Raw genomic sequence first — 26,939 nt, forward strand, 5'->3', positions numbered from 1 at the left:
AAAAAAAATTTCCAGAAGCTCTACTGACAGCTACAAAACCAGTCTGAGCAGTAACTAATTGGTTAGAACAGACAAAACATGCACATCAGGGGAAGTAATAAGCCTTCCTGTCCCTTTAAGTAACTGGGGAAACTCTGTGCTCAATTCCCTCTAAGCGAGTCTCCCTAGTGAAGGCTGCCAAGCCTCTTTGATGCTGCTTTCTGGTGGCAAGAAATTGTCTTTGTTGGTTTCAGTGTGATCTCATTTCTGTTAGTGTTACATTGAAGAAATGGTCTCAAGATGATGCCAAAAAGACCCCAGAATCAACCTTCCAGTCTAAAAAAACCAATAACCCAAAGGCTAATGTTTCAGCAACATTCACCGGAATGGCAGGTGGAGCAATACTGTTAAAATGAGAGGCAAGGGATAGGACTGGGAGAGGGGTGGAGAAACTGCTCACAAGCCACTAAAAATTAAAACATTTATTTATTAGAATTTGTATGTAAAAAGACTCTCTTTACACATATTTTTATACAATAGTTTTTCATTGCTTTAACCGCTCCTGCCGGAGACAGAGCATTATACATGAAAAGCATACAGACTACCTCCGCTCTGCCCGAAGAGAAGAGCTACAGAAAGGCCCAAGTTTACACAAACAGCTCAGAGTTGTATTGGCATACCCACCCACCCCAAAATGAGCGCCACTTCCTCCCCGGCCTTACCTGCACTGTTCGCAGCTCTTCCCCACTGGTGGGACACATGTGCTGGCGGGAGGGAGGAGAGTCACTATTTGGATGAAAGACTAAAGAGGCACACACAGAGCCATTGGTAGGCTAAGCCTGGCCTTTCCAAGCCAGGGACCCCGAGGTTGCCAGATGTACAGAGCGGCAAATCACAACACCATTTTGCGCAGGCAGACACTGTATGGCTAAAAAGGCACGGCGCACAGGGGCAGAGGAGGGACATGCCCCCTTCAGTGGGGCAGGGGGAGGGAGGCTACCAGCAAAAATTCAGCAGGCACCAGAACAGCTCTATTGAGAGTGCAGTCTTCAAAATGATTTTCTAATCTCTGGACTCACAACAGTCATCAACTGTTGTCTAAAGTGCAGAACCGATATTAAAACAGACACAGCCTCTTTCCCGCTTGCCACTTACATACACACGTGTGCACGCATACCTTTCCTTAACAAAAAAATAGCACATTTCAAAATAACTAGACCCAGATGTGGTGTGTTCCAGTGTAGGGTAGAAGCCAGGATCAAAAGAACTAGGGCAGAGGTGTCCAACTCTAGCGCTTCAAATGTTCATGGACTACAATTCCATTGTAGTCCATGAACATCTGAAGTGCCAGAGTTGGACACCCCTGAACTAGGGATTCAAACCTCTTTAGGAGAGCTAATGCTTTAGATAGTGCTTTCTATGTGTATAGAAAAAAACAACCTCCTAGAATTTAATCTCGTTCTAGCCTCTCTCTCTCTGTCCCTTCAGGCGTTAGCACCAAGGAGTCCTCGCCACATACAGCCAGTAACCTCTAGGCTAAATAGGCTGCAGAACACAGGCTCTCAACACTGTTCATGGCTGCTTCACTTCAAACTGCTGGTGGAGGATATGGCATGAATTCATGCTTCTTCCCATAGGCCAGGGGGAACAGATATGCATAGCAGAAAAACTGATGTCAAAGAGAAAGCTGTGCTAGATCCACTCTCTCCAAGAGGCTAGTTTCCTATTAGATGCCCACATTTTACCATGTGCATTTGAAACTTATCCACCTAGCTTTGCCTATCATCTCCTCTCCCAAAACTGCCACAAACTCAAGCCTTGCTATTCCTTGTAAAGCCCATTCTGGAACAGAATAGTGGCTCTTGAAGAAGCCTGGGGTGTGGGTGGGGGAGGGTGCTCCATCTGAAGATGCAGCTTGGTGGGGAGAGAGAAAAAGGTTTCTAGGCCAGGATAACAATGCAGTACTTACAGATGCACAGAGTGGTAGACGAAGGAAAAGAGGATTTTCTTTGAAAAGCAAAGGAAAATAGCCTGGAGACCTTAGTGCAGTGATGGCGAACCTTTTGGGCTCAGTGTGTCAAAAATTTGGAAGATGCCTAACAGGTCTGCTGGCATATCACCACCATCCCAAACAAAAGAGAAACAATTCCTTACACATTAATTCATTTGAAAAATACAGTCCAATGATGTGTGTTGCTATGTATCACATAAAGAAATGTCAACTACAAAAATGACTCAAATTCAAACAGGGAGAAGAATTGTCAGCCAAAGTGAATGCTGGCATGTCAGCCAACGTGTTATGGCATGTGTCTTTTGACACACGTGTCATAGGGTCACCATCATTACCCTAGCGTCTCATACAGAAGGGCAATGCCCAAGTGCAGGAGTGTATGATGGACAAACAAGGCCGGCAGGAGAGCAGAGTCTAGCAGGCAGGCAGAACAACTGGTCAGAAGCCAGTGGCTAGGGTGCTGTTCTGAGACCAGAGTGTCTGTGGGAAGGGTGAATCCCAGCAAGGTCCCAGTCTTTTCCACCAAAGCTGTTGCTAAAGGTAAAGTCAGCCCTGCAATCCTGCCATATCAGACGTTTAATTTCTAAGCAGCAAAATAACAATTAAAGCCTTTTCCTCTGGTATGTGTGCATGTGTACAAGCAATTTTCTGCCCAGAATGGAACAGGTTGTTTGTGTGTCTGTATTTTTTTCACAGACATTAAATGCCCCCTGTGGAATAATTTAACTCACCATTTTAAGAAACATATACCCTGTTTAAAAACAAAGAGAAACAAACAACAAAAAACCCATCCAATCCCATTAACTCTATATATACAACTGCTGATTAAATCTTTGGTCAACGAAATGCTCTAGTGTGTATATAGAAAAAAGAATTCTACAGGAAAAAGTAGACTAATTCCAGAGAAGGGGGAATACGTGCAGAAGCAAAATAGAAGAGAGAATGTTTCTTGTGCATGGTTTGCTTGTGACTACAGCCGGGTGAATACAGATAAGAGTGGGGTTGGGGCCGGGGGGGGGGGGGGGGGGTGTGCCGAGGACAGGCAACTTAGCACAGCCTCATCTGAATCTGGCGCAAGGTCAGTCCTCTATGCCCAGAGCACCCTTTGTGGGAACAAATGGCTCAATGAACAAATGAAGACAAAATGAAGGTGAGTATCAAGTACAAAGCATTGAAAAGCAAAATGAACTTTTCTATGGCTCGGTGAAATCAGGTTTCTCTTCAGTACACCTTAAAGCTTAGGGCATCCCTGATCATCACCGAGGCTAAAAACCCGAATTTTCAGAAAAAGTGACATTTGGCTTGGTAGGGAACGGAGGCACCAGGCAACGTTGAGATGCCCTATGCCCAAAACATCTCTCTGAATCAGTAGTGCTCCAATCCTCAACTTTCAAACTTTGGCTCAGAGGTTTCATTTAGCAGAACAGCAGGAGATCTGTTAGAATCCCACAAGGCACCAGCTTCCCCTTTAGTGTCAGACACATTTTCATGAGAATGCAAAAGGGTAGCTGACAGATATGATACGCCATCCATCTATAGGCAACACTGCTCTGAACACAAACTGAACCAGCATCTCCTCAGCTTCTGGGAGGGAAGAATGAGGTTTTCTGAAATGCAAACGGAGGTTTCAGGTGCCCAAAGGAAAGCCATCTCTTGGCACTCTGGGAGGGGACAAGGCCATGGTCAAAGCATAGCCCTGACCCAGAAGGGGGAGCACTGGCTCTTTTCCCCCCAGGCGAAAGAATCTTGACAGCCACCATGACTGTTGCTTTCTCAGCAAAAGAGCTCAGCTAGCTAGGCATGTTCCAAACCTCCCAACAAAGAACTGCAGGCTCCAAAATGAAGAGCGGGGTTGGGGGGGGTTGGGTTGGGAGCAGAACCGGACAGAGGAAAGGGAGAGCCTGTATGAGAATGTGCAGGAAGCTCCCCCTACAGGCTGGATCTAGTAGTGCATCTAGCCCTCACTGCCCTTTTGGAATGAAGGGGTCCCCTTCCTCAGGGTCTGGCCTGGGCCCAGGGTCACTCAGGCATCGCATCATTCGCTGGTTGCTGGGGCTGTCGTTGGCTCCCGGGGTGAACACGTCATCTGTCCCAGGTGAGGAAGGCTCCTTGGGCCGCATCATCAACCCTTCCTCGTCCTCGTCTTCCTCTGGGGACGGTGGGAGGTGGCTCATCCTTTTCAGTGTCTCATTCACCAAGTCAACAGACTCTGGAGACTGCGGTGAAGCAGGGTCAATAGTGATGATGGGGAGGTTTTCTGAGTCTGGCTTGGGGTCATATGCCAGAGGGTCTGGAAGAGGAAAGAATGACAAGACATGCTGAAGGACACGGACGGCCACATCAGCCTCTCCCAAACACTACACAGCTAACCTTGGAGGCAGGGCTCACTCTTACAAACTGAAAACATCTGCTCTTGGGGACTTAAGAGTCAGAAATTATTTCACTTATTGATTTTTGCTCGGTGGATATCCTACCTATCATTTAAAAAACTTTCAAACAGACTTGCACTAGATTAAATGACTCAGAGTTACTTGGAAAAAATTATGGACTATTATGGTCTATTCTACTATGTATAGCTTGTTGAAACCAGGATCCTTCTATGAAATTTTACATAATGTAATGTATGATGTTAATACTTGTGCTTTGCTTCAGTTCTGTTTTTGGATATCTGGTCAGTTCTACAATCCTAATCCTGTTGCATTGTTTATTAAATGTCTCAGTTGTACTGACTGTGCAATCCGCCTTGAGTCCAAGTGAGAAAGGCAGCCTATGAATATTGTAAATAAACTTTAAAAATCCGCCAATCACAGTTTTGTCCTTTCCTACCTTCCACCCTTGTGGCCTTTCCCTCTCATTTTATCCTCACAGCAACCCTGTGAAGTAGGTAAGACAGAGAGAGTGACAGCTCTCAGGTCCAGTCATAGTGAGGTCCTCCCTAGTCCAACCGTTCCTAATCACCAGCAATCCCAACTATTATCACTGTGAGTGTTGTACACTATTGCTTTGAATCTAAAAAGTCATACTACCTAACAAAACTACAATAGAGTTCCCAGGGCTTCTCCCACTCAGGCACTGACTGGACCAGTGAAGTGCAGCAGTTAGCTTGTTGAACTATGATTCAGAAGAGCTGGAATCAAATCCCCACCTCACCATTAGCATGTTGGGTGACTTGGAGCAGTCACATTCTGTTAGCATAACCTACCTTGCAGGGTTGTGGAGAGAGGTAATGGAGGCGAGACAGCCAAGCATGCCACCCTAAGCTCCTCAGGGAAAAAAAGTGCAGAATAGAACTGTACTAGACAGACAGACAGGCCTAGACTTAACTTCAGCTAAGTGGCTGTCCAAGAGGCTTCAGGCCCTGTCCTAGAATTACCAGCCTTGGAAAGGTGCACTTCCCTTTTGGCATGAATGGGTTGCTTCTTTCCAAGTGGAAGGTCAGGGCTGTAACACCTAATGGTCACAACCCCCTCAGATAGATACCCTGGATCCTCTTACTAAATGCTCAGTCTCAAAAAAATCTCTAGACCTTTTAACAGACGGTATTACATCGAAATGTAGAGTAAAGCCACCTTTCTCCTGTTTTCTAGTATTTTATCCCATGAGACCAGCGGAAGCAGGAGAATTGACAGAATCCAGGCCATTATAGTTGTATGCAGTTAAATTTTATCACTATGTAGTCTGAACAAATAAATGGAAACATTTGGATACTCTGCCTTTAGGTTCTGGTTTCTTTGTGGAGGTTTCTCCTCTCCCTTCCAGTGAAGGGGTAGTGCTTTCCCCCTGGATCTCAATACCTCAAAATTTCTGCAGGAGACAGAACTCTGGGGTGGACAATTCCATTGCTTTCCTGCTGAATTATTCAACCTCATTTGATGCAAAGGCACAGTAGAATAGGTAGAACCAGCAGAACCCTGCCCCCTAGAGGAAGCAGGTTGAAAATAGTAAACATCAGAGCAGTAAATCATGATGAGACTCAACAGGCAACCTTGTGCCTGGACTCTCAAGACACTTGAATTTACCACAGCATGCTGAAAGCACAAGAGCATGCCTCAGTGTACAGTGTACAGTGTACTGGAGAACATCAGTAAAAGAGGACACACAATCTCACGGGGACCACAAAAGGGCCAGGGAGAGGGAGAGAGGTGGAATCTTGTGGGTACAGACAGCTAATTGGGAAAGTTTTACTACTGTCTCAGGGAAAAGTAGCGGGCTCGTATGAATCATAACAGGGGTGAGACAGCTTTGGTTCCATTACCTGCCCAGGATGAGAAGCTGCAGTCCTATTTATATGCAGGGGTCTAATAAAGAAAGAAAGAAAGGACAAAGCAACACTAACAGGAGAACAATTCTTCACAAGACCTGTTTGGCCCTCCTGCACCTTGGGGTATCCAGATGGGTAAGTTACATTATCTAAGTGGGATGTTTAGTATTAGGAGAAATCATTCATTCAGTCTCGATAGGCTAGTGACTGTGACTTAGTTCACTTCATCTGATTTATCTGTTCTGCAGACACCACTTAGATAGCAGCACACTGTGTTCACTTCTCTGCTTAGCTGTGCCACTGTGGTCTGGATTGGCCGACCAGGGATTGAAGGTGTTTGGCTTTTTTCAAGCCCTCTCTGCTGCCTTATCTATGCTCCCTATGGCTCCATATTCCTCAGCTGACACAATGTCAGCAATGTAAAAACACATTTGAGATACAAGAATGCCCCATGGACATTCTGAGCATCCAAAGGTAGCATATATATTTTGAAAGAAATAATAAAAAATAATGCTTAAACCAGGCATCCACTGTTTATGTTTTGACAAAACTGTGCTCACTGACATTGCCTTACATTTGTGACCTGAATCATCTTATTTCTCTTCCCCACCCTTAAAATTCAACCTGAAGAGATCTGGATAACTCAAAAGCTAGCAAACTGTCATGCCCACCCTTTCTCTGCCAAGAACTGCCAAGGATCAACCTCATGTATCATTCAGACATACACCTCTGCCACAGCACCTCAAATAGTGGGCTGTGGAGATCTTGAGCTGAGACTGTGTGGAATGTGCCCCCACTTACTGAAATGGAGAGGGGATGAGAACAAAGAACAGGACCTTATCTGTTGTGGCACCTCAGTTATGAAACTCTCACTACTGATCAGTTCATACTTCTGAGCTTTAGGCCCCAAGAAACAAAAGAAGAAAACCTTGGAGTTTGCTACTTTTGGATACCGCTTGCTTTCTCTCTTCTAGCCTGATTAATTTTCAGTTCCTCACTCATTATAGGGATTGGTTCATATCTGTTTTCTATTGCAGTTATTTGGGTCCTGTGATTTTTCTATTGGTTTAGAAAGGTGTATTTTAAAACAGTTTCGAATACTTAATTGCTATTATTCCAGTTTTAACATGATCCAGTTCACCTTGGCCTGTGTCATGCTAGTTCCTTGTTTTAATTGCTGTTTGGAAACTGTTTCAAGACACTGCTGGGAGTTGGGGAGAAAACCTTTTAGTTAAATGAAACAACATTATTAATGCAAAACCTATGGAGGCACAACTAACCGGGGCAAATAGCAGCAGCAGCAACAGCTGTGCTCTGCACCACACACACACCCCAACTTTGCCAGGTCATCAGTTTCTAATCTCTGGACATGGAAGCAGCCACCTCTCCTTACCTGAACCAATCCGTGCCCTTGACATAGTCGGCGAATCAATTTTGTGAGTCGGGACTGTTAGGTAGTTGTTCATCTAAAAAAAAGAAGAATTCATTCCTGAAAAGATCCCAAAAGCTTCTCCATCATTAGTCTCTTGTCATATCTCTGTGATACAAAAACTCACCCTTTTCCCCCCTTTAAAATGGCTGCCTTCCATAAAGCCCACTCTTTTCCTCTGGCTCAACTGCACTGGCCACAGGGAAAAAACTCCAACACATCCCATTTCTCACAGTGGCAACCAGATACTTCTGGGACTATAAGCTGGGCACAGAGGCCAAAGCTTTTTATTGCTTCACAGAACCCAGAATTCTGTGCATCTTAACAATTATGGCTAAAAGCCACGTATGGGTTTGAATTTGTCTAAGCTTCTTGTAGCTTTTCAAACTGGAAAATCCTGGGCTTCCATAGAAGCTCATCACATGATCTTCAGTGAAATTCAGTTCAGGCAAACAAGCTTCCTCAAAAGAAAGTTTGCTGATTGCTACCTATATTGGCCCACAAGAGCGTGCTGAATGTCCTCCAAGGTGTATGCTGTGAGCTGAGAATGACAGCCAGTACCCCATGTGTCCCCTAGGACATGCCCCAGAGTTCCTTGCAATGCGCTGGATTTTTGTGGAAGAAGTTCAAGTGGCGCTCAGCTGGGGGAAATCCATAGGGAAGTAGTTCCTAAATTTAGACAAGGGACAGACTGTTGCTTCCAGATTCTACTTAAAGGGTTGGTTATTATCAGAGAAACTGAATGCCTATCAGTGGGATAGCAAAATGGAGCCACCTGCACAAAGGACAGGGTTTCTGCAGACTTTTAAGTTGTAAATTAAGGAAAAACAAACAACCTATCTCTCAAGTCTGAATTTTAAACATATGCTGATGGGGTCTGAACTGGATGAGACAGAGACTGAAAGAGGTCTTAGGGCTGTAATGGATATCTCAGTGAAAAAGCTGGTCCACTGTTCTGCAGTGGTGAAAAAGGCAAGCTCTGTTGGGGATTATTAAGAAAGGAACTGAGAAGTAGCAAATATTGCGATGTCCTTGTATAGATCTATGTTGCAGCCTCGTTTGGAATAATGAGTACAGTTCTGGTCAGCCTATCTCGAAGAGCATACTGCAGAGCTGGGAGATTACAGAAGGCAGCAACCAAGATGACCAGGGGCTGGACAACCTGGGACTTTTCAGTTGAAAAGGAGAGACATGGTAAAAGTTTTCAAAATTATGCATGGGGTAAAGGAAGCGGATAGAGGGAGCTTGTTCTCCCTCTCCTATATTAGAACTGAGAAGCATCCAAAGACATTGATGGGAAAAGGGTTCAGCACAGCGAAAAGAAATAAGCCCTTAACTCAACGAGTCACTAAACTGTGGACTTCGCTGCCAGTGGATAGGGATAGCCTGGAACATAGATGGCTTTAAAAGGGGATGAGATGGATTCACAGAGGGTAGATCTACCACTGGCTCCACAGTGACTGAAGGGAGCCTCCAATTCTGGGAGGCAGCAGAGGCCTTTATGCTGTTCATTTGGCCCTCCAGGGCAATTAGTTAGCCACCGTGTGAAACAGGATTGTGCACTAGTTTGACCACTGACCCAGCAGACTCTTCTCATGTTCTTAAATACATTTTTATCCCACGCATCCCCCAAGGAGCTCAGGACCACACAAACAGTCCTCTCTTCCCCATTTTATCCCCTCCTGGTCTTTTGGGCTGTTTTTTACACCATCTGTGTATCTGGAACCACTCCCATTGGCATCTCCCCCAGGCACACCTTCTGTTCCAGCTGCCGAACCTTCTGCCTCCTCAGCAACATTTGGTTCCATGCTTCTTCATAAGGGTCTGCCACCAAGGTGTGCCGGTTGTACGATCGTAGCTGCACATGAACACAAGAGATTAACGTACATGCCTAATTTGTTTTGGTAAATTTCTGTTGTGAGAGTTAGCCCTGAAAAGGGGAGAGAGCTAGAGAATCAGAATGCTGGATGTCGCTCTGACCTTTTGAAATGTTCAATCCACGAGTGCTAAGGGACACACCCACACACACCCCATTCTTACCCTCTGCCTGGTTTTCTGCAAATTGGTGCGCAAGATTTTCCGGATTTCCTCCTCTTTGTCTTTAGAGAGTGCTGGAAGGATACGTTCCACAGGCAAGGCTTTTGGGTTGATGTTCCTGGGGATTTTAAGAACAAAAATGCCTCAGAGATTTGGGCCACAGAGTCAACCTTCATGGAGTGCCTAGCCCAGGGGTAGGGAACCTGCGGCTCTCCAGATGTTCAGGAACTGCAATTCCCATCAGCCCCTACCAGCATGGCCAATTTGCCATGCTGACAGAGGCTGATGGGAATTGTAGTTCCTGAACATCTGGAGAGCCGCAGGTTCCCTACCCCTGGCCTAGCCAATTCAACCTTAGGGGTTAGAACACGGGTAGGGAACCTGCGGCTCTCCAGATGTTCAGGAACTACAATTCCCATCAGCCCCTACCAGCATGGCCAATTGGCCATGCTGACCAGAAAACTGATAGGTGCCCTGGAAAACCTGGGAGCCCTGATTAGAAAGAATCCTTCTAGACTTGTACATGGAGTGACGTTCAACCTCCGCTGGCCCAGGTGAGGCCTGTGGCTTGCAAGTACCATCCTCGGGATCCGTCCCATTTCTCATTCCTGCTTCAGCTTCAGAGCTTCTGATTCTGCAAAGCAGTGCTCTACATTTGGCCAGCTGAACAATGAATGCAAGTTTTTGGAGGGTAAATTAAAGAATCACTACAACTCATCAGGGGTGGCTGCCCTGCCATTCTTCTGCCTCTGGATGCATCCTGTCTGGTTCCAGGATGCCAAGTTCTGTACATGGCTGGTATAGCACAGTGGCTAAGTGACTACCATGTTTCCCCGAAAATAAGACAGGGTCTTATATTAATTTTTGCTCCAAAAGGTGAGTTAGGGCTTATTTTCAGGGGATGTCTTATTTTTTCCATGATTTTGAACCCCCATGTGGCCAGATCAGTTGCACCGGGGAATCTGTAACTAGGGCTTATTTTTGGAGTAGGGCTTATATTTCAAGCAACCTCCAAAAATCCCCCAAAAAATCATGCTAGGGCTTATTTTTGGGATAGGTCTTATTTTCGGGGAAACAAGGTAGGACTAGGGTGCAGAGTGTGGACTAACTTTTTCTTCCTCTCCCAAAATACTAGAACTCAAAAGCATCCAGGGAAGGTGATGGGCAACAGATTCCAGGTAGACCCAAAAAAAACCCCCTTCTATAATGCTTGATTAAAATGTGGTGTTTGCTGTCAGAGGATGTAGTGACGACCACAGGTGTTGTCAACCTCAAAAGGAGATTAGGTAGATTCATGGAGGATAGGTCTATGAGTAGCTACTACCCATGCTGACTATAAAGTACATCCATATCCAGAGGCAGTCAACCACTGTCAACCAGGAAGAAACCACTGTCAACAGGAGGCAACAGCAGGGGAATGCCTTTGCCTCTGTCTTCTTTGTTATCCCTCCAGAGTACTGGTTGGCCACTATATGAGACAGGATGCTGGACCAAATAGACCACTGGTCTGAATCTCACCAGTGAACTTACAAGATGACTTTAGGCAAGCTGCTTCTTCCCTGCTCCAGCTCCCTAATGGTGATAGCAACAATCCTGGCCTGCCTTACAGGGCTGTTATGATTTCAAGACACTATATCAGGCAACACTGTGTATCCTCAAAAGGTACTCATAATACTGAGCATCAGTTTCTTTGGATCACCAGGTTTCTAGGGAGGAGGGGACTTCCCCCTCCACTTAGAGAATAAAGTCCCTCCCCCACCTGACATGGTACTCACTGCATGGAGACCGTAGAGACAGCAGAAGGGATCTTGCCCATGCCCCCACTCTCCACTAGCTCGATGGCCTGCTTCATCTCCATCTTGTGATAGAAGGCAATCAGTTGGGGCTCCTTGGATCTCTCCCCAGAGATCAGGCACTTCTTGACATACTTCTTGTTGAAGCGATTCAGCCTTTTGGGAAGTGACATGACAAGGGAAGGGAAGAGAAAGGCAGGAAAAAAAAAACCACACAGCCATCAAATGCTGTTACTGTGAATCCAGTCCATTCAGTTAACACATTCCCAAGCCACGTTTTTTGTTGGTTGGTTTTCAACTTGTAAAATGAAAGAGGCACAAAAGTGAAAGCCAATGTTTAGCTCCCTCTCAAAGATAGAAGTAGTTGGTGGTTCAGGAAGTTCCTGAGGAAGAGCTTGTAAAAGGTTACTTACTGATCATGGATTAAATTTACTTGTTCTCGGGTACATCCAGTCCGCAGTTAAGCATTTTATGCCTTGTTTTGTTTTTACAACCAGCGGAGCCCGGCCACACGTTGCTGTAGCTTATTGTGGTGAAATGGGAAAGGAACAGTAGCAGCAAATCAATTGCAGAGGCCAGCAGTACATGCTCATGGAAACGCGCAGGCTGATACTGTGCGATGTCAGTGATGTGTGTGCCCACATTCCGGGGGGGGCGGGGGGGATGGAAAGGCATCCCTCCCACACATCTAGGCTGGCTGGTCATGGGAGTAAGTTTGGTTGGTAGCTTCTGAGGAAACCCTCTGAGGGGCGCGATGCAGCCATTCAAAGTATGTCACGGTTGCTGTACCGAGCTTACTCCTGAGTAATACGTGCCTGGTTTTCTTAACTATAACCGCAGTATTCAGGGAATCTAGGGTGCCTGGCCCCTCCCTCCCGTCCCTTGCATGTCACCCCTCCCTCTCTTCCCTCCCTCACTTCTCTTCCCTTGCATGCCACCCCTCCCCCCCCCCCCCTTCCCTTTCCCTCCGCTAGGGTGGGTGGGTCAGATCAAGACGCTGGGCCCCCTGCCTCCCCTCCCTTGCATGCCACCCCTCACTCTCTGCCCTCTCTCACTTCTCTTCCCTTGCATGCCTCCCCCTCTCCCTCCCTTCCCTCTCCCTCGTGTGTATGTGTGTGTATGTGTTTCACTTCCACTCGAGTTAATGCCTGTGTACTGTTTTCACTGCTCATATCTGGCCATCTGAGCGAACATTCTAAGCTGCCCAAACATTCTAAGGGTGACAGTTACACGCAGGCAGCTGCATGTCCTTCACCAGGGAGTGCCAGGAAAAAGGCGTTTTACCTGGGCCAGGTGTGAAATTTCAGGTATGCTATATATATATAAGGCCAGTTCCTGAGTTCTGCCTCTCCATCACACTTTAGTGTAACCAAGAAATAGAGCCTGCAGAAATACTAACGAGGAACTAGGAGGAAACTTTGATGGAGGAACTAGGGAGCCTTTGCTCTTTGGCACAGAACAAACACATATCACTTCCACAGGAACACATCTGACAGAAGCCAAACCCATCCCTCTGTTCACCAGGCCTCCCATCTACTTACCCAGAGTGGGGAATTACCTGCCCTCAATTTCCCACACCCAAGGAACTGAGAAGTGGAAGAAGAAATGGCCTCCTCACACACCATCCCTGAAATACCCAGACACTTGCTGGGGCAGTGTTGTGAACCCCACTGTTCATTGTGGCCATGCCAGCCAGATGCAGAGAGATATTCCCAGCACTCTTTGCAGTAAACATCCCATCCATCCAACAGATAAAACAGCCCAAAAGAAAAGTAATCAAAAGCAGCAGCCTTGCTGGCCCAGCACTTACTTGTCCTTCCAGTGGTGATGGCCGTAGTGGCCACAGATATCCTCAATCCCAGTCAAAAGATGATCCAGGAACTTTAAGGGAAAGGGAGAAAGGAAATGAATAAATATGCTTTTGTTTACTAATCTGTTGTATAAAAATGTGGGATTGAAGGTCAAACCTTGTGGTAAAGCACTCTGCCTGATATCTAACCGATAAAATTTTGTACCCAGGGAAAAGGTAATTCCTTCCCCATCTGGCAGTGCCCACTGGCTACTCTGAGGATTGCTGCATCGAGAATGGATGGTCCAAATGTACAGATTAAGTGAGAGAGTGGTGGGCGTAGAAATATTTTAAATAAATTAATGAAAAGGCCAGAGACATGTGCGAAACTAAAGCCAATAACCAAAGCCAATAAACAAAGCACCATCCTAATTCCACTAAAAGCCCTTTGGAGAGTAAAAAAAAGTTTGGAGTCAGTCAAGGGACTGTGCTCATTAGAGAGCTCTACCATTTTGGCAGCTCTAAGGCCAAGCAGAAGAGTGAGGCACAAACTTCAGCAGGTGCCTTGACCCAGATGGAGCAGGCTAGCTCAATCTTTTCGGATCTCAGAAGCTAAAGCAGTGGTGCGACCGCACTTGGAGTACTGTGTCCAGTTCTGGTCGCCACATCTCAAAAAGGATATTGAGGAGATAGAAAAAGTGCAGAGAAGGGCAACGAGGATGATTGAGGGACTGGAGCACCTTCCTTATGAGGAAAGGCTGCAGCGTTTGGGACTCTTTAGTTTGGAGAGGAGGCGGCTGAGGGGGGATATGATTGAAGTCTACAAAATTATGCATGGGGTAGAAAATGTTGGCAGAGAGAAATTTTTCTCTCTTTCTCACAATACTAGAACCAGGGGGCATACACTGAAAATGCTGGGGGGTGGGGGGGGAAGAATTAGAACTAATAAAAGGAAACACTTCGTCACACAACATGTGATTGGTGTTTGGAATATGCTGCCACAGGAGGTGATGATGGCTACTAACCTGGATAGCTTTAAAAGGGGCTTGGACAGATTTATGGAGGAGAAGTCGATTTATGGCTACCAATCTTGATCCTCCTTGATCTGAGATTGCAAATGCCTCCACAGACCAGGTGATTGGGAGCAACAGCCGCAGAAGGCCATTGCGTTCACATCCTACATGTGAGCTCCCAAAGGCACCTGGTGGGCCACTGCGAGTAGCAGAGAGCTGGACTAGATGGACTTTGGTCTGATCCAGCTGGCTTGTTCTTATGTTCTGAAGCTGCATCACCTCTGATTAGTACCTGATTGGGAGACAACCAAGGAACACCAGGGAAGGCAATGACAAACCACCTTTGTTAGTCTCTTGCCTTGAAATCCCTACTGGGCTGCCATAAATTGGCTGCAACTTGATGATACTTTACACACATTTCAGGGAGTAGGTTCCAGCTTGAAATGTTCCTTTGCATTAAAAAAAAAAACCCCTTTCTGCAACAGGAAACTGGAACATCAGGAAGGCAAGATTTTACCCTCTATTTGCTGGTTTTCTGTTTCCAGGGGAAAAGTTTCAAAACAAAGGGAAATGCAAACCCACCCCACCCCCACCGCCACCCCACACACACATATACAAAGATATCAAATGTTACAAGTCCATTCCTCTACTTCATCCTCTTTTACCAATAGCCTCTAGTTGCCTGCTGTACATCAGAAAGTGGGAAGGGGGCATTTGGCAGAGAGGCAGATAATCTAAATGCGTAGGAAAGGGAGAGGGAATCTATGAGAGAAGGTCCCAGGCACCTTCGGAGACTGTTTGCAACAGAAGCAATAGTTGAAGGATGCATTTTCTCCCCTGTCGGCGCCATTAGTAATTATTTGATTTGTTTGGCTGCTGTGACCCCTGCCCCGCCCATTCCTGCCCTTCCGGACTGGTATATCTTCAGCATCAAACCAGGGTTTCAACTGCACTGCAACTTTGTTAATTTTTGGAAACCTTACATTTTTCTTCTCAATGCAGTAGTACAATTAATCAGATTTAAAAACAAAGCAAAACAGAAAGAAAGAAAACTGTATGAACAACATTGCTAATAACATAAAGACCAGGAAGTAGTGGAACAGGTACAATACAATCCCAAGGCTGGCCCCTAGAGGGCAACAAAGTCTCATGCTTGGTGTGTAGGAAAGTAAAGCAATGACAAAGCTGGGGTGTGAGAAAGCCAAGATCTAACCTAGGAAAGTTCAGCCCCCAATGGTTCCCTCATGCTTACTTTTTAAAATGTTCTTGACTGGTTATATTACCTACTTTGTAAGTCTAACTTGAAATGACATTAGAAGCAGGAGAAAAGAAAATGATTACGGAGGCAACAGAACTAAATCAGCACGTGAGGATATTTCATGGTCAAGTAGAAACAAACCAGTACCTGTGTGTGAATCTCCTCATTGATGGACCGCTTGGTTTCATGCTTCTTTTTCACTGCTAGAAGGTCCACCAGAGGATGGATAGTCATGCCCTGGGAGAGACAAAACCAGTTTATGATCATCCTAAGAGCATCAGTTGCCCGAGTGCCAAGAAATTCAATTGTCGTCAGAATTTTGGTCAAGTTGCTGAGGCTGTGAAAGGGAACCATTTAAAACAGGCCTGTGAATGTTTTCTGTCTCCTTTAATTGGAGGGCCCTGTCCTGGTTAGATTCTATTTCACCTGTTTGATGTTGTGAGAACGAGCACAGAATATTAGCTACCCATCTCAGTTTCTCAAAACATTAAAGAGATGTTGTGATTATTTGTGCCAGGCTGGCCCAAGTCACTACTTGGTTGATGTGTAAGTCTGACCTGGAGCTTGGCTCTGGAAAGTTCCACTCAAATTGGCTCTAATTGGTTGAATAAGATTCACCTAATCCTTATTTTAAAAAAAAAAACTTGCTATGGGGCTAGAGTTGCCATTCTATTCTGAACTTACCTGAAATGCTGTAACTTTTTTTTAACTCTGTGCTTTCTGGAAGAAGCTAAGGCCAACGCTAAATGGATTTCAAGGACTGTGCTAATATTTGCATATTTGTGAGCACTTTATCCTGTTTTATGTTTTAGTTGATCTTCTGCTATTTGTGCCGATGTAATTATTCATCCTGAAGGCTTTTTTATGCTGACTCTTTAATTTTCTTTTTTTAATAAAACTTTTTAAAAAATTATTTGGTCTGCTGTGTGTCCACTTACTCTCAAGAGCCCAAGTGAGCCAGATGGTAAAAGCCTAGGCTGTTTTTCTGGACACTGAGGAAAAGCCTCTTTATCTCCGAAAGGTAACTGAACAAAATTCACACATAATCGAGGAAAAGCAAGAGAGCTGTCACTGGCTATGCTGAGTTAGTTACCACCTAAACTGGGTGGGAAGATCCTGGTTCAAACCACCGGCATCTCCAGTTATAAGGATCAACTTGTAGGTGATATGAAGGTTCCTTGCAAGGTTCTGGTCAGTCCCTGCCAGTCAGAGTAGACAAGAACCCATGAAGCTGCCTCATACCATTGTCTATCAAGACCATTGTCTATCAAGGTCAGCATTCTCTACTCAGACAAGCAACTGTCCCTCAGGGTCACAGGCATAAAAATGCCTTTCACATCACCAATTGCCTGGCCCTTTCAACTGGAGATACTGAGGACTGAACCTGGCACTTACAATCACAGGATCACAGAGTTGGAAGGGGCCATACAGGGTATCTAGTCCAACCCCCTGCTCAATGTAGGACCTTCTGGAGGCAAATCAGATACTCTATCATTGTGTCATAGTGTCGTCGTCGTCCCCTTGATGGGCCAAGATTCATGTGTATGCTCAGTTCTAAGCATACCCTAGTGCTGGGTCAGTCTGCAATAGCCTCATCCTGGCACTTGCTTTCCACCACAACTGTGGGGAAGGGCAAGTTCTGGGGCATCTCTCCAGCCCCTGTCTCAGCAGGCTTTGCTGGCCCCTCAGAAGGGAGAAGATCCACTATTGTAAACAGAGCTGACCCAGCCGACTGGTTGGAGGAACCTGTCACAACGATGGATCAGGGCACTGTCTTAGTGAAACAGTCGGGCCTCAGTATTGGTTGCACAGCAAGTGAACTCTGGGGGCAGTGCTTAGTGTACCAGACTAGGATATGGAGTCCCAGGTTCCAGTCCCACGCTCAGCCTGCTCTGGTGGCCTTGGCCCAGTCATTCTCTGTCAGGCTCACAGGGCCATTTTGTAAGCCTCTTTGGGTCCTCACTGGGCAGAAAATGGGGGAGGGGGATATAAATCCCTGTCTCAACAAAGCACCCTCTTCCTGTGGGTGACTGTGGTGGTAGAAAGTGATGTCAAGTTGTAGCTGACTTATGGCTATCACAATCATCCACAGGAGGAGGACTACTTTGTTGAGGTAGGCATTTACATCCCACTTCTTCAGTGGTCTCCCATCTAAGTACTAACCCTAGCCAACCCTGCATAGCATCTGAGATTATTTATTTATTTAGATTTGTATCCCACTCTCCCAGCTGCAGCAGACTCAGAGCAGCTCCCAACGTGTTCATGCAAAAGACAACGCAATTATAGAAAAATAAAACAATAAAAACACCCCACAATAAAATTCAACTTGGCACATAAACTAACCAGGGTGGAACAATTTAAATGTAATATCTCCTCAATTTGATAAGACAGGGCTAGCCTGGGACATTCCGATCAGTGCAGGAGATTGTACAAAGGAGCAGAACAAGGAAGGCCCCACTGTTCAGTAAGAATGATGAGATAAAGGAACTGATCCACAGAAAAGGCACGAGTCCCTCTACCCATTCCTATTCCAGAGAAAACATCTCAGTTATGAAACTGTTGAAGATCACAGGAGAATCTGGGCCAGCAACATGTTATATGAGAAGAAGCTTCTAGAAGTTGGGGAAGGGAGGATTGAACATTGCAGAGATTCCAAGACATCCATCGTGATGCCAGGAAATGAGGTCCACAACACAAACTCTGTCTGTCTGTAATAAAGGAAGGTCTCTCCTGATTTGGTAGAAGAAGGGATAGGTGAAATTTAGCTGGGGGTTCCCAGTCAGACCGCAGCAGAACTGTGAAGGTCATACATCATCTTCAGAACTTAAGGACCACCTCTGCAAGATCAGACCCAAAACATATGACGTTTCCTGCAGTGGCAGATCTGATGCCCTTATCCTCTGCTTCTCAGAACCAACAGATTTCACCTGCTCCCTTCCACCCCACCAAGCAATATGGTTTGATTTAGCTGTTCTTAGATTTGGCCTCCACAAATCTGTCTCAATCTCCTTTAATGCCATCTATTCCAGTGAGAGTCTTCTCTCAATGAACTCTGAAAACCAGAGTAGGATAGTGATTAGAAGTGTTAGATTAGGATTGCCAAGGGGTACCTGTGTTAGTCTGCCAGAAAAGCAAAAGGGGTATCTTAAAGATTAAAAGCATTTCTTCCAATATGAGTGTTCCTGAGTCACCTTACTTCTTTACGTAGTGAGCTGCGACTCACAAAAGCTCATATTTGAATAAATACCGGTAGTCTTTAAAAGACTTTTACAGAGCTTGAGACATCCAGGATTAAACTCACATACTGTACTGCCATGCAACTTGCTGAGTGACTTTGGGCCAGTCATCTTCCCTAAATCCAACCTACTCTTGCAGGGCTGCTGAGAGATTAACCTAAGAGGAATGGGGGCGAACCATGCCTAACGACTTGGAGGAAGAGTGAGAGTTTTAAAACATACTGTACAGACAAATAGTAAACTAAGCTCTGTGCTGCACAAAGAAATATTTCCTGCCCTCCATCCCTCCAAACAATTTCATGGCATGACCCAAACTTTTAGTATTTCTAAATAAAAGAAAAAAGCCAAACGGGGCTTTACCTCATTTCAGTGGAGCAGGAGGTGCTTCAGAAAAGGCACCACCTGTGTGTCTATAGCAATCGCCCATTCGGAAACAGTAGCCTGCATGACAGGATGCCTGGCTTGGAATCTCCTTATATTATGAGGAACCTCCCAACAGTTTGCTATTGGACCCAGCCCTTGTGACAGCCATTTTGTGGTTGGCTATGGCCACATGGCAGCCATTTTGTCACAATGTACACTGTTCTCAAAATTCCGAAAACTGCCCGTAAATTCAACTAGACTGGGGACCCCTGGCTTAATCTTCACCCTTCAGGAAAGTTTGCAAGTCTACCTGCACAAAGACAGTAAAGAAGATGACTGTGATGATGGCAGTGAGGAACATATCTTTCATCCCAAAATGTTCCTTCTCTAAGAGGTAACCCAGGGAAAAGGCGATGGCCCCTCGCAGGCCACCATAGGCGATGATGAACTGATCCTTCGGGGTCAACTTCACAATGCGGAATTTGTTAATGAACCAGGTCAACCCAAGGACACCTGAATGATAAATAATAAGAAGATGATTAGGATAAGACAAAGATAAAAAGGGATAAACTGTTAAAAACTTCTAGAAGCAAAAAAAACCTATGCAGCTGAACATTTGCACCTACTCAAAATGGCCGAGTTCCATGAGGAAATTGTTAGAAGCAAGGAATTTCTGGCAGCTGAGTTCAGCAGAGCACATTTTGGAAGAGACACCAAAAAGCTGACCCAGCAAGAAAGAAGCATGCAAAGCTTACTCACAAGTAGCTCAAGGAAGCAACTTTGATTAATGGCACAAAAGAAAAGAAATCATAATTGACGTCAGATCACGAGCCTATTTGACTTGAAAGAAAATTCCTCCTGAATAAATGTATTCATTTATTGAACCCTGGAGCCAACTAGGAGAAATAACACATGACTAGGGGGGGGGGAGAATATAAGGTCCAGAACTACCTTACATTGTAAACATATTGCATGTGAAAAACTAATACATCAGGAAGGCTAGGTTAAAATCCTTCTTCTTGATGTGCTATTTTTCCATACAGTGTCAATTAAAAACACAGAGGAGCATTCAACAACTCCGCACCTACTGTAGAGTCAAGGAGGGGCATGCCAGATGCTTCAAATTTTAAATTATCCATTGGACGTGTTCCCTCCACACTCCAAACTTTAGCCTCTTGTGTAACTCAGACAACATGCCAGCTCAAACTTTAACATCATTTAGACCAGGGGTAGGGAACCTGCGGCTCTCCAGATGTTCAGGAACTACAATTCCCATCAGCCTCTGTCAGCATGGCCAATTGGCCATGCTGGTAGGGGCTGATGGGAATTGTAGTTCCTGAACATCTGGAGAGCCGCAGGTTCCCTACCCCTGATTTAGACCCTAACACAAAAGAACAACAGGTAAACAGAGAACAGGCTTGCAGCCAATGTCTATCTTCCTCTCCCCTTTCCCATCAACACTCAGTTCCATGCCCAGACCAATTTCCATGGTGCAGCACCCACTACTGGGGACATGGCTCAAGGACAGAGCATCTGCTTTGCATGTGAAAGTTCCAGGGTCAACCTGTGGCCTCCCAAATTTAAAGGATGTGGTAGTTGGTGGTATGAAAGACCTTGACCAGAGAGCCTAGAAAGCGACTGCCAGTTAGTGCTAATTTCAATGGACCAAGGATCTGACTCAGGTTAAGGGAACTTTATATGTAGAAGTGAACCAGTGGCAATGGCTTGTCAATTCAGACCTCACGCCAGACCACAGTTAGCACAAACCAAAGTTTGCAAACTCACTTCCAACCATGGTGCCTTAATTTGAACCAACGGATCACAAAACATGCTTTGCAAGTTTGGTGCAAGCCTACCTGCAGTTATGCTCTCTTAACTATGATTTCATATGATGCCTGAATTTCTCTTCTTTATCAGCAGCCAATGCTTCAGAGGAATCCTGACACTTGGTATCAACTATCCAGATCAAGCATGCTTATCAACATTTGTTTGGCTTACCTATCATTCTGCCAGACACAAGGAAAGACAGAGAACGATGCAGGTAATATAGCATCTCCTTTTCTCCTTTCCTACCACAAGGAGGAAGGAGACCAACAGCTTCCTCTTCTAGCCTAGGAGTCTGACCTCACAAACTCCTTGTCAGAGAACTGAAACTCACAGAGAACCATTGGTGTAGGCTAAGCAAGAATCATAGGCTCATAGAGTTGGAAGAGTCCACAAAGGCCATCAAGTCCAACCCCATGCCATGTAAGAACACACAATCAAAGCACTCCCAACATATGTTCATCCAGCCTCTGTTTAAAAACCTCCAAAGAAGGAGACTCCACCACTCTCTGAGGCAGTGAATTCCACTGTCAAACAGCCCTGACAGTCAAAAAGTTCTTCCTAAAGTTTAGGTGGAATCTCTTTTCCTGCACCTTGAATCCATTACTCAGTGTCCTAGTCTCTGAGGCAGCAGAAAACAAGCTTGCTCCCTCTTCAACATGGGATCCCTTTCAATATTTAAACATAGCTATCATGTCCTCCCTTAACTTTCGCATCTCCAAGCTAAACATTCCCAGCTCCCTAAGTCTCTCTTCATAGGGAGAGGTTTGCTTCTCATGGGGAATCCATGGCTGCATTCCAAGGATTCTACAGTTGCCTCCACCCTGGATAAACAGCTAGATTCCGTGGTCTGCACACATGTACAAATCTCCTCCGCCTCCCACTGCTCCTCCTTTCACCCTTGGAGTCTCACCTAAAACCCTGGCAATCAAGCAAAAAACCAGGGTACTGATGACAAAGGTCCATTCCCAGCGGTGGTTTCCAGCCACAGTGGAGACACCCAAAAAGATGAAAATGAGGGTTTCGCTGACACTGCTCCACATCTTCAAGAAGTATTTGATGGTGGTGTGGGATTTATGGGAGATGTTGGCCTCCACATAAGGGCGCATAACCACCCCAGCAGCAATGAGTCTGCAGAGGTAGGAAGAAACAGAACACAGGAAGTCACCGAAATGCCCCATAAGTGTCAGGCTTCATAAGCTTACATTTCACCGTTGTTCAAATGTGAGGGCTAGAATGGGAGGGAAGGGAACCAGGGCTCATAGGGTCGATTACACATTTTGTATAAAAACTCCTTGGTTCAATCCATGGCATGACCAGTTAAAAACAATCAAAACACAGGGCCAGGAAAGGCCATGAGATACTAGACAGCTGGTGCTCGACAAGTTGGGCTTCCAACACCATAGCAAAAGGTGCCTGTTGATATCATATCAATAAACAGAGATAAGAGAAAAGAACAGAAAATTGCCATCACAAGCGATTCCCAACCAGGGTTCCATGGTATCCTGGGGTGCCGTGAGTATATCCCAGGGGTACCACAACAACACTAATGGCCCCCCTCACTTTTGCAGTGTCTCCCACCGGCGCCAGCAAGAACATGGAGCTGGCCCAGAGGGCAGGGCCTGCTGCAAAGTCAGCTGCCACTCCCGCCCCCTCCCCGCAGTACTTCCCTTCATCCTGGGAGGGGAAGGTGGGCGGCTGGCAAGCAGGGGCACTGGGGGGGAGGGGGATGGCAGGGGTACCATGAGATATGAAGAGTGATGTCAAGGATACCATGACGTCGAAAAGGTTGGGAAACACCTGTAGTATCATGTAGTATCATGTAGTGGTTAGAGTGCCAGTCTAGGCTCTGGAAAACCCAAGTCTGAATCTCCAGTTCTGGCATAGAAGCTGTCTGAGTTACCTCGTCTTCACACACTTAGCCTAACCTACCCCACAGGGTTGTTGTGAGGATAAAATGAAGATGAGAATGATGTAAGCCACTCTGGGTCTCCAGTGAGGAGAAAACTGTATAAATTGAGTAAAGTAATGATAATAATAAATAAAGCAAGTGCAGGGCCATAGAATTAGGAATTAGGATTTAGAGATATAGTGCATGGGTCAGACAATTTAGTACTATGGATATCAATCCAGGGGACATTTGAAATCCCTCCCCTCCTTTCGGTCAGCTGATGACTCATTTTCTGCTCTCCCTAGAAAAACCACTGTGTGTAAACTTGCAAGCGATGAGTTGCACTTTCCCTACCAACAAGGATTCCAAAACTAATACTGAGTCTCTGTTTCAAATTCTGTTCAAACCACAGGCCAACGTTTGTCAATTTGAACATGAAAAATATTTAAATCCTGCATTCTCAACAACATACTTTCATGCCTATGTTTGTTCTTTAAATGTGACTAATTTTGCCTACAATTATTATGCTATGACATGTTATTAAGTGGTTCAATGTTTTCCACGATGCACGGCTAACTCAATACCCAGATGTGCTGTTAGCTCTATTATGACTCCATGAAGCTGTTTCTGTTTAAATAACATTTTTGTTTATTACAAAATGTGTGTTTATGACTTCCAACTAATATTTTTTACTACTTCTCAGATGAAAAAAAACTAAGTTATGTCTGCTAAGGCTGCACAAGGGACAGCAGTTTGCAGCTGTCTCTTTTGGGGCATATTTAAATTCTGGTTGAAGAAAGGGAAATCATAAAAAAACGTTTATATGCTAAGTTACAAACAATGCATTTTATATGTTGTTAAAACAGTTAAATAAGATCAGCCTTAATTAAATAGTATTGTCTATATTCAGTTTCCTGTTTTCCAGGTTTTTTCCCCCTCCACAGCTTCAAGATTTCTGGAAAGTTCTGCATGTCTTTCAAGCCTCCTGAGAAAGTTGCAGCTACCTGTCAGAGCAGATTGTACTGGGCTAGATCTACCCATGACCTGACTCAACAAAAGACAGTTTTATATGTGCGTTCCAGAAAAGGTAGAACACAATTTTGCTCTCTGCTGTCCTTGATTGAGAAACAAATCCAATTTAAATCCATCAATTTAATTCCAATGCTAGCTCAGGCAGAAGCCAAAGGAATTTGAAGTCTCACAGTGCCTTGTTTTGACTGGACTGCTAATTGCACAAAGATCCATGTCGCAATGGCAGCTTCATTAAAATATGAGGGACTATCAAAAATCCCACCAATGATTTGTTTGCCTCATCCATTGCTAGGGTTTAAAGTAAATTTGCTTTAACTCCATAATCATGTATCACCAAGTCACAACTGATCCATGGTGACTCCAGGACAACGGAGTTTTCAAAGCAAAAGATGAACAGAGGTGATTTGCCTTTGTCATCTTCCATGTAGCAGCCCTGGTCTTCCTTGGTGGTCTGCCATCCAAATACTAACCATGGGCAACCCTGCTTAGCTTCAAAGCCTTGACTAGACTGAGCTAGACAGGGCTATTCAAGCTGCTAGCCTTACTTTACAAACCTTTTTATTCATTTTTAATTTTTTCTTCATTTATACCATGCCATTTTCCTCAATGGGAACTCAAAGTGGCTTACAACAATCTCCTCTACTCCATTTTACCCTCACAAAAGCCCTGTGAGGTAGGTCAGGCTGAGATTCTGTGACTGGTCAAAGCTTCCATGGTAGAGTAGAGGATTCAAATCTGGGTCTCTTAGATCCAAGTCTGACATTTTAAGTCTAAGGGCTTGTCTTTTATATTCACTTATGTTGAGCACCTGCTAATAGAAGGGCCAACTGAAATATGCCTGCTTTAGGAATCAATTTTTGTTTAAAAAGTGGAATAAAAAATAAGAGGTGCATTCCTTCAGAAACTTGAGCTGGCAGATCCTCCACGAGAGTATGACTTCCAAAGCCTGCCTTGACAGTACTTACGCCATGATGCCTGAAAGGTGGAAGACCTCCGCTGACAGGTACGCCATATAACTGTAGAGAAAGACGAAGAGAGGCTCGATGACACGGATGTGAGAGGTGAAGCGGGAAGTGAAGGCAGCAATGATGCCGTAGACCACCCCAACAAAGACGCCCCCCAGGGATACCACGAAGAAGCTGAGGAAACCCAAGATGATGTCCGTGAAGGTGATTTTGTCAAGGGTGGCATATTCATCAAAAAGGTGGTAGAGAACCTGGAGGGAAAGAAAGGAGGAAGATGAGATCGCTGTTCAAGGATCAGAGAATGCCTTCAGGTGCGCTGACATGAAAATGGCGGCAAATCAGTAATGTGAAAAAGGGAGGAGGGAAATGATCAAGAGCTAGCTTTAAAACTCTAAAGCATTCATTCTGTTGGAGTGCAAAGCTCTGATATAAATGCAGTCTTGGAATATCTGTTTCATCAACGCAAAGACAAAAACCAAAAACCAACCAAAAAAACCATCAACAGCACAAGCAAACTGAAAAAAAAGTCTGTTTCTACCAATTTTTTTTCAATTTCCAGAAATTTTGAAGCCACAGAAAAAAACCTGGATTTTTCTCTGTTCTTTTTATTCCTAACATGAATTTTGGGGAAAATTGAAATATGTATTAATACTTAACAATCCAATCAAACCTAAACTAATTTTACTGCTCTAACAATATAAAATGTAGTATTTACAACTTATCTACTTACGTCAAATTTCAACATCTGACATAGTTATGGAATGTAAAAGTTATACATTTGTTTTCTATACAAATTGCAAACATACCCAATACTCAAGAGAAAACTGCAAGCTGGCATACCCTATGCTATCTTAGCACATGGACCTTAATTTTTGCTATTTGGTTAGAGAGTGCTAGGTTCTCAGTGAAATGTTCAATTTTCCTCTGAGGCTTTGGAGAAGCTTCTGCCCTACCTCCTTCTGATTTTCCTTCTCCCTCCTGCAAGGTAGGGCAACAAGATACATCTTACCCAGAATGTGGGTAAAAGTGTCAGAGTAGATGGAGGGAGAGGTGAAAAGATCTTTAGGCATCAACACAGGAAATTATACACTGCGTGGATTACCCCTTAATGCACTTTAAGCACTTTGGCTCCAAATAAAAAGCAGGTGGTTAAAGCTTCTGCTGCAGCCTCCTGTCTTGGGTGAAGTGAAGACTGTAGCCTGTGTCAGTGACTCCAAGTATTAAATCTGGTTGAAGTCAGTGATCCTATCTTAATTTAATCAAAACTATTTGGGTGTGTTCTTGCAGGTATACTAGTTGACAGACTCCTTCCCTTTGTTCCTAGTCCTCAGGTTCTGCTTGTTCTGGCTTATCCCTGCAAGGCTCAACAAGCTAAACGGAGATAGAAAGCTTGACTGCATGGACCCTTGATCTCACCCAGCAAGAGAAAGCCTTAGGTTCAGAGGCGCAATGAGGCGATCTGGGGACAAACGCCCCAGGCAGCCACCTTTCAGTCAAGTGGGGGGTGGGGTGGAAAATCGCCCCCCACACCTCTAGCCTGGGCCAGGCCTTCCCCAGGGAAGGAAGGAGCTGGCCCTCCCCTGCAGCGCCTGCCTGAGCCACCCGTGGCCTGCCCCCCTCTGGTCTTTGGGGAGGGCAGGAGCCAGCCTGCAGGGAAGCTGGGGAGCGGGGCTCCGGTGCAGGCAGCTCAGAGCTGGCCAGCCACCGCGGCACCCAATCAAGCCGCGGAACCCCGCCCCCTGCAGGCCAGTTCCTGCGCCCCTTGGCCCAGCCCAGCCCTGCCCCGCTGCTCCTTCAGCCAGCGGAGCCTCCACCAACTGAAGGAGCAGCCTGGCTGGGCTGCCGCTGGGTGCCCCTTGGCCTAGCCCTGCCAGGCTGCTCGGGACCACCACTGCCACGCTGGCTAAAGTAAGTGGGGCACGGTGGGGTGTGGGGGGCTCTGAGCAGGTTTTGCCCCAAGCGCCATTTTTCCCTGCTCCACCTCTGCTTAGGTTTATATATGCTCTGGTGTTTGTTTATAGTTCCTATTCTTTCTGAGGGGGCCAACCCCACTGGACT

General features: G+C 45.4%; 1 protein-coding gene across 3 annotated transcripts in view; it reads right to left on the reverse strand.

Annotated features, from left to right (window-relative positions):
* Nucleotides 1-446: 446 nt before the first annotated feature.
* Nucleotides 447-26,939, reverse strand: part of SLC9A1 (solute carrier family 9 member A1) — an 82,122-nt gene continuing 55,629 nt past the window's right edge. Inside the window, exons 3-13 of one of the 3 annotated variants that reach the window (XM_048500429.1) lie at nt 24,882-25,132; nt 21,907-22,124; nt 19,480-19,682; nt 15,718-15,807; nt 13,321-13,391; nt 11,493-11,666; nt 9,721-9,835; nt 9,437-9,538; nt 7,645-7,717; nt 6,246-6,288; nt 4,158-4,280 (exon numbers count right to left, since the gene is read on the reverse strand). In XM_048500429.1, the coding sequence (XP_048356386.1) occupies nt 6,275-6,288; nt 7,645-7,717; nt 9,437-9,538; nt 9,721-9,835; nt 11,493-11,666; nt 13,321-13,391; nt 15,718-15,807; nt 19,480-19,682; nt 21,907-22,124; nt 24,882-25,132 (1,311 nt within the window). In that variant the 3' untranslated portion in view covers nt 4,158-4,280; nt 6,246-6,274. Of the gene's footprint in view, nt 4,281-5,210; nt 5,251-6,245; nt 6,289-7,644; nt 7,718-9,436; nt 9,539-9,720; nt 9,836-11,492; nt 11,667-13,320; nt 13,392-15,717; nt 15,808-19,479; nt 19,683-21,906; nt 22,125-24,881; nt 25,133-26,939 lie in introns of those variants that run through there. The other 2 variants (XM_048500430.1, XM_048500428.1) reach the window with 2 other exon arrangements.

This window comes from Sphaerodactylus townsendi, linkage group LG06, assembly GCF_021028975.2.
Source record: "Sphaerodactylus townsendi isolate TG3544 linkage group LG06, MPM_Stown_v2.3, whole genome shotgun sequence".
Classification (NCBI taxonomy): domain Eukaryota; kingdom Metazoa; phylum Chordata; class Lepidosauria; order Squamata; family Sphaerodactylidae; genus Sphaerodactylus; species Sphaerodactylus townsendi.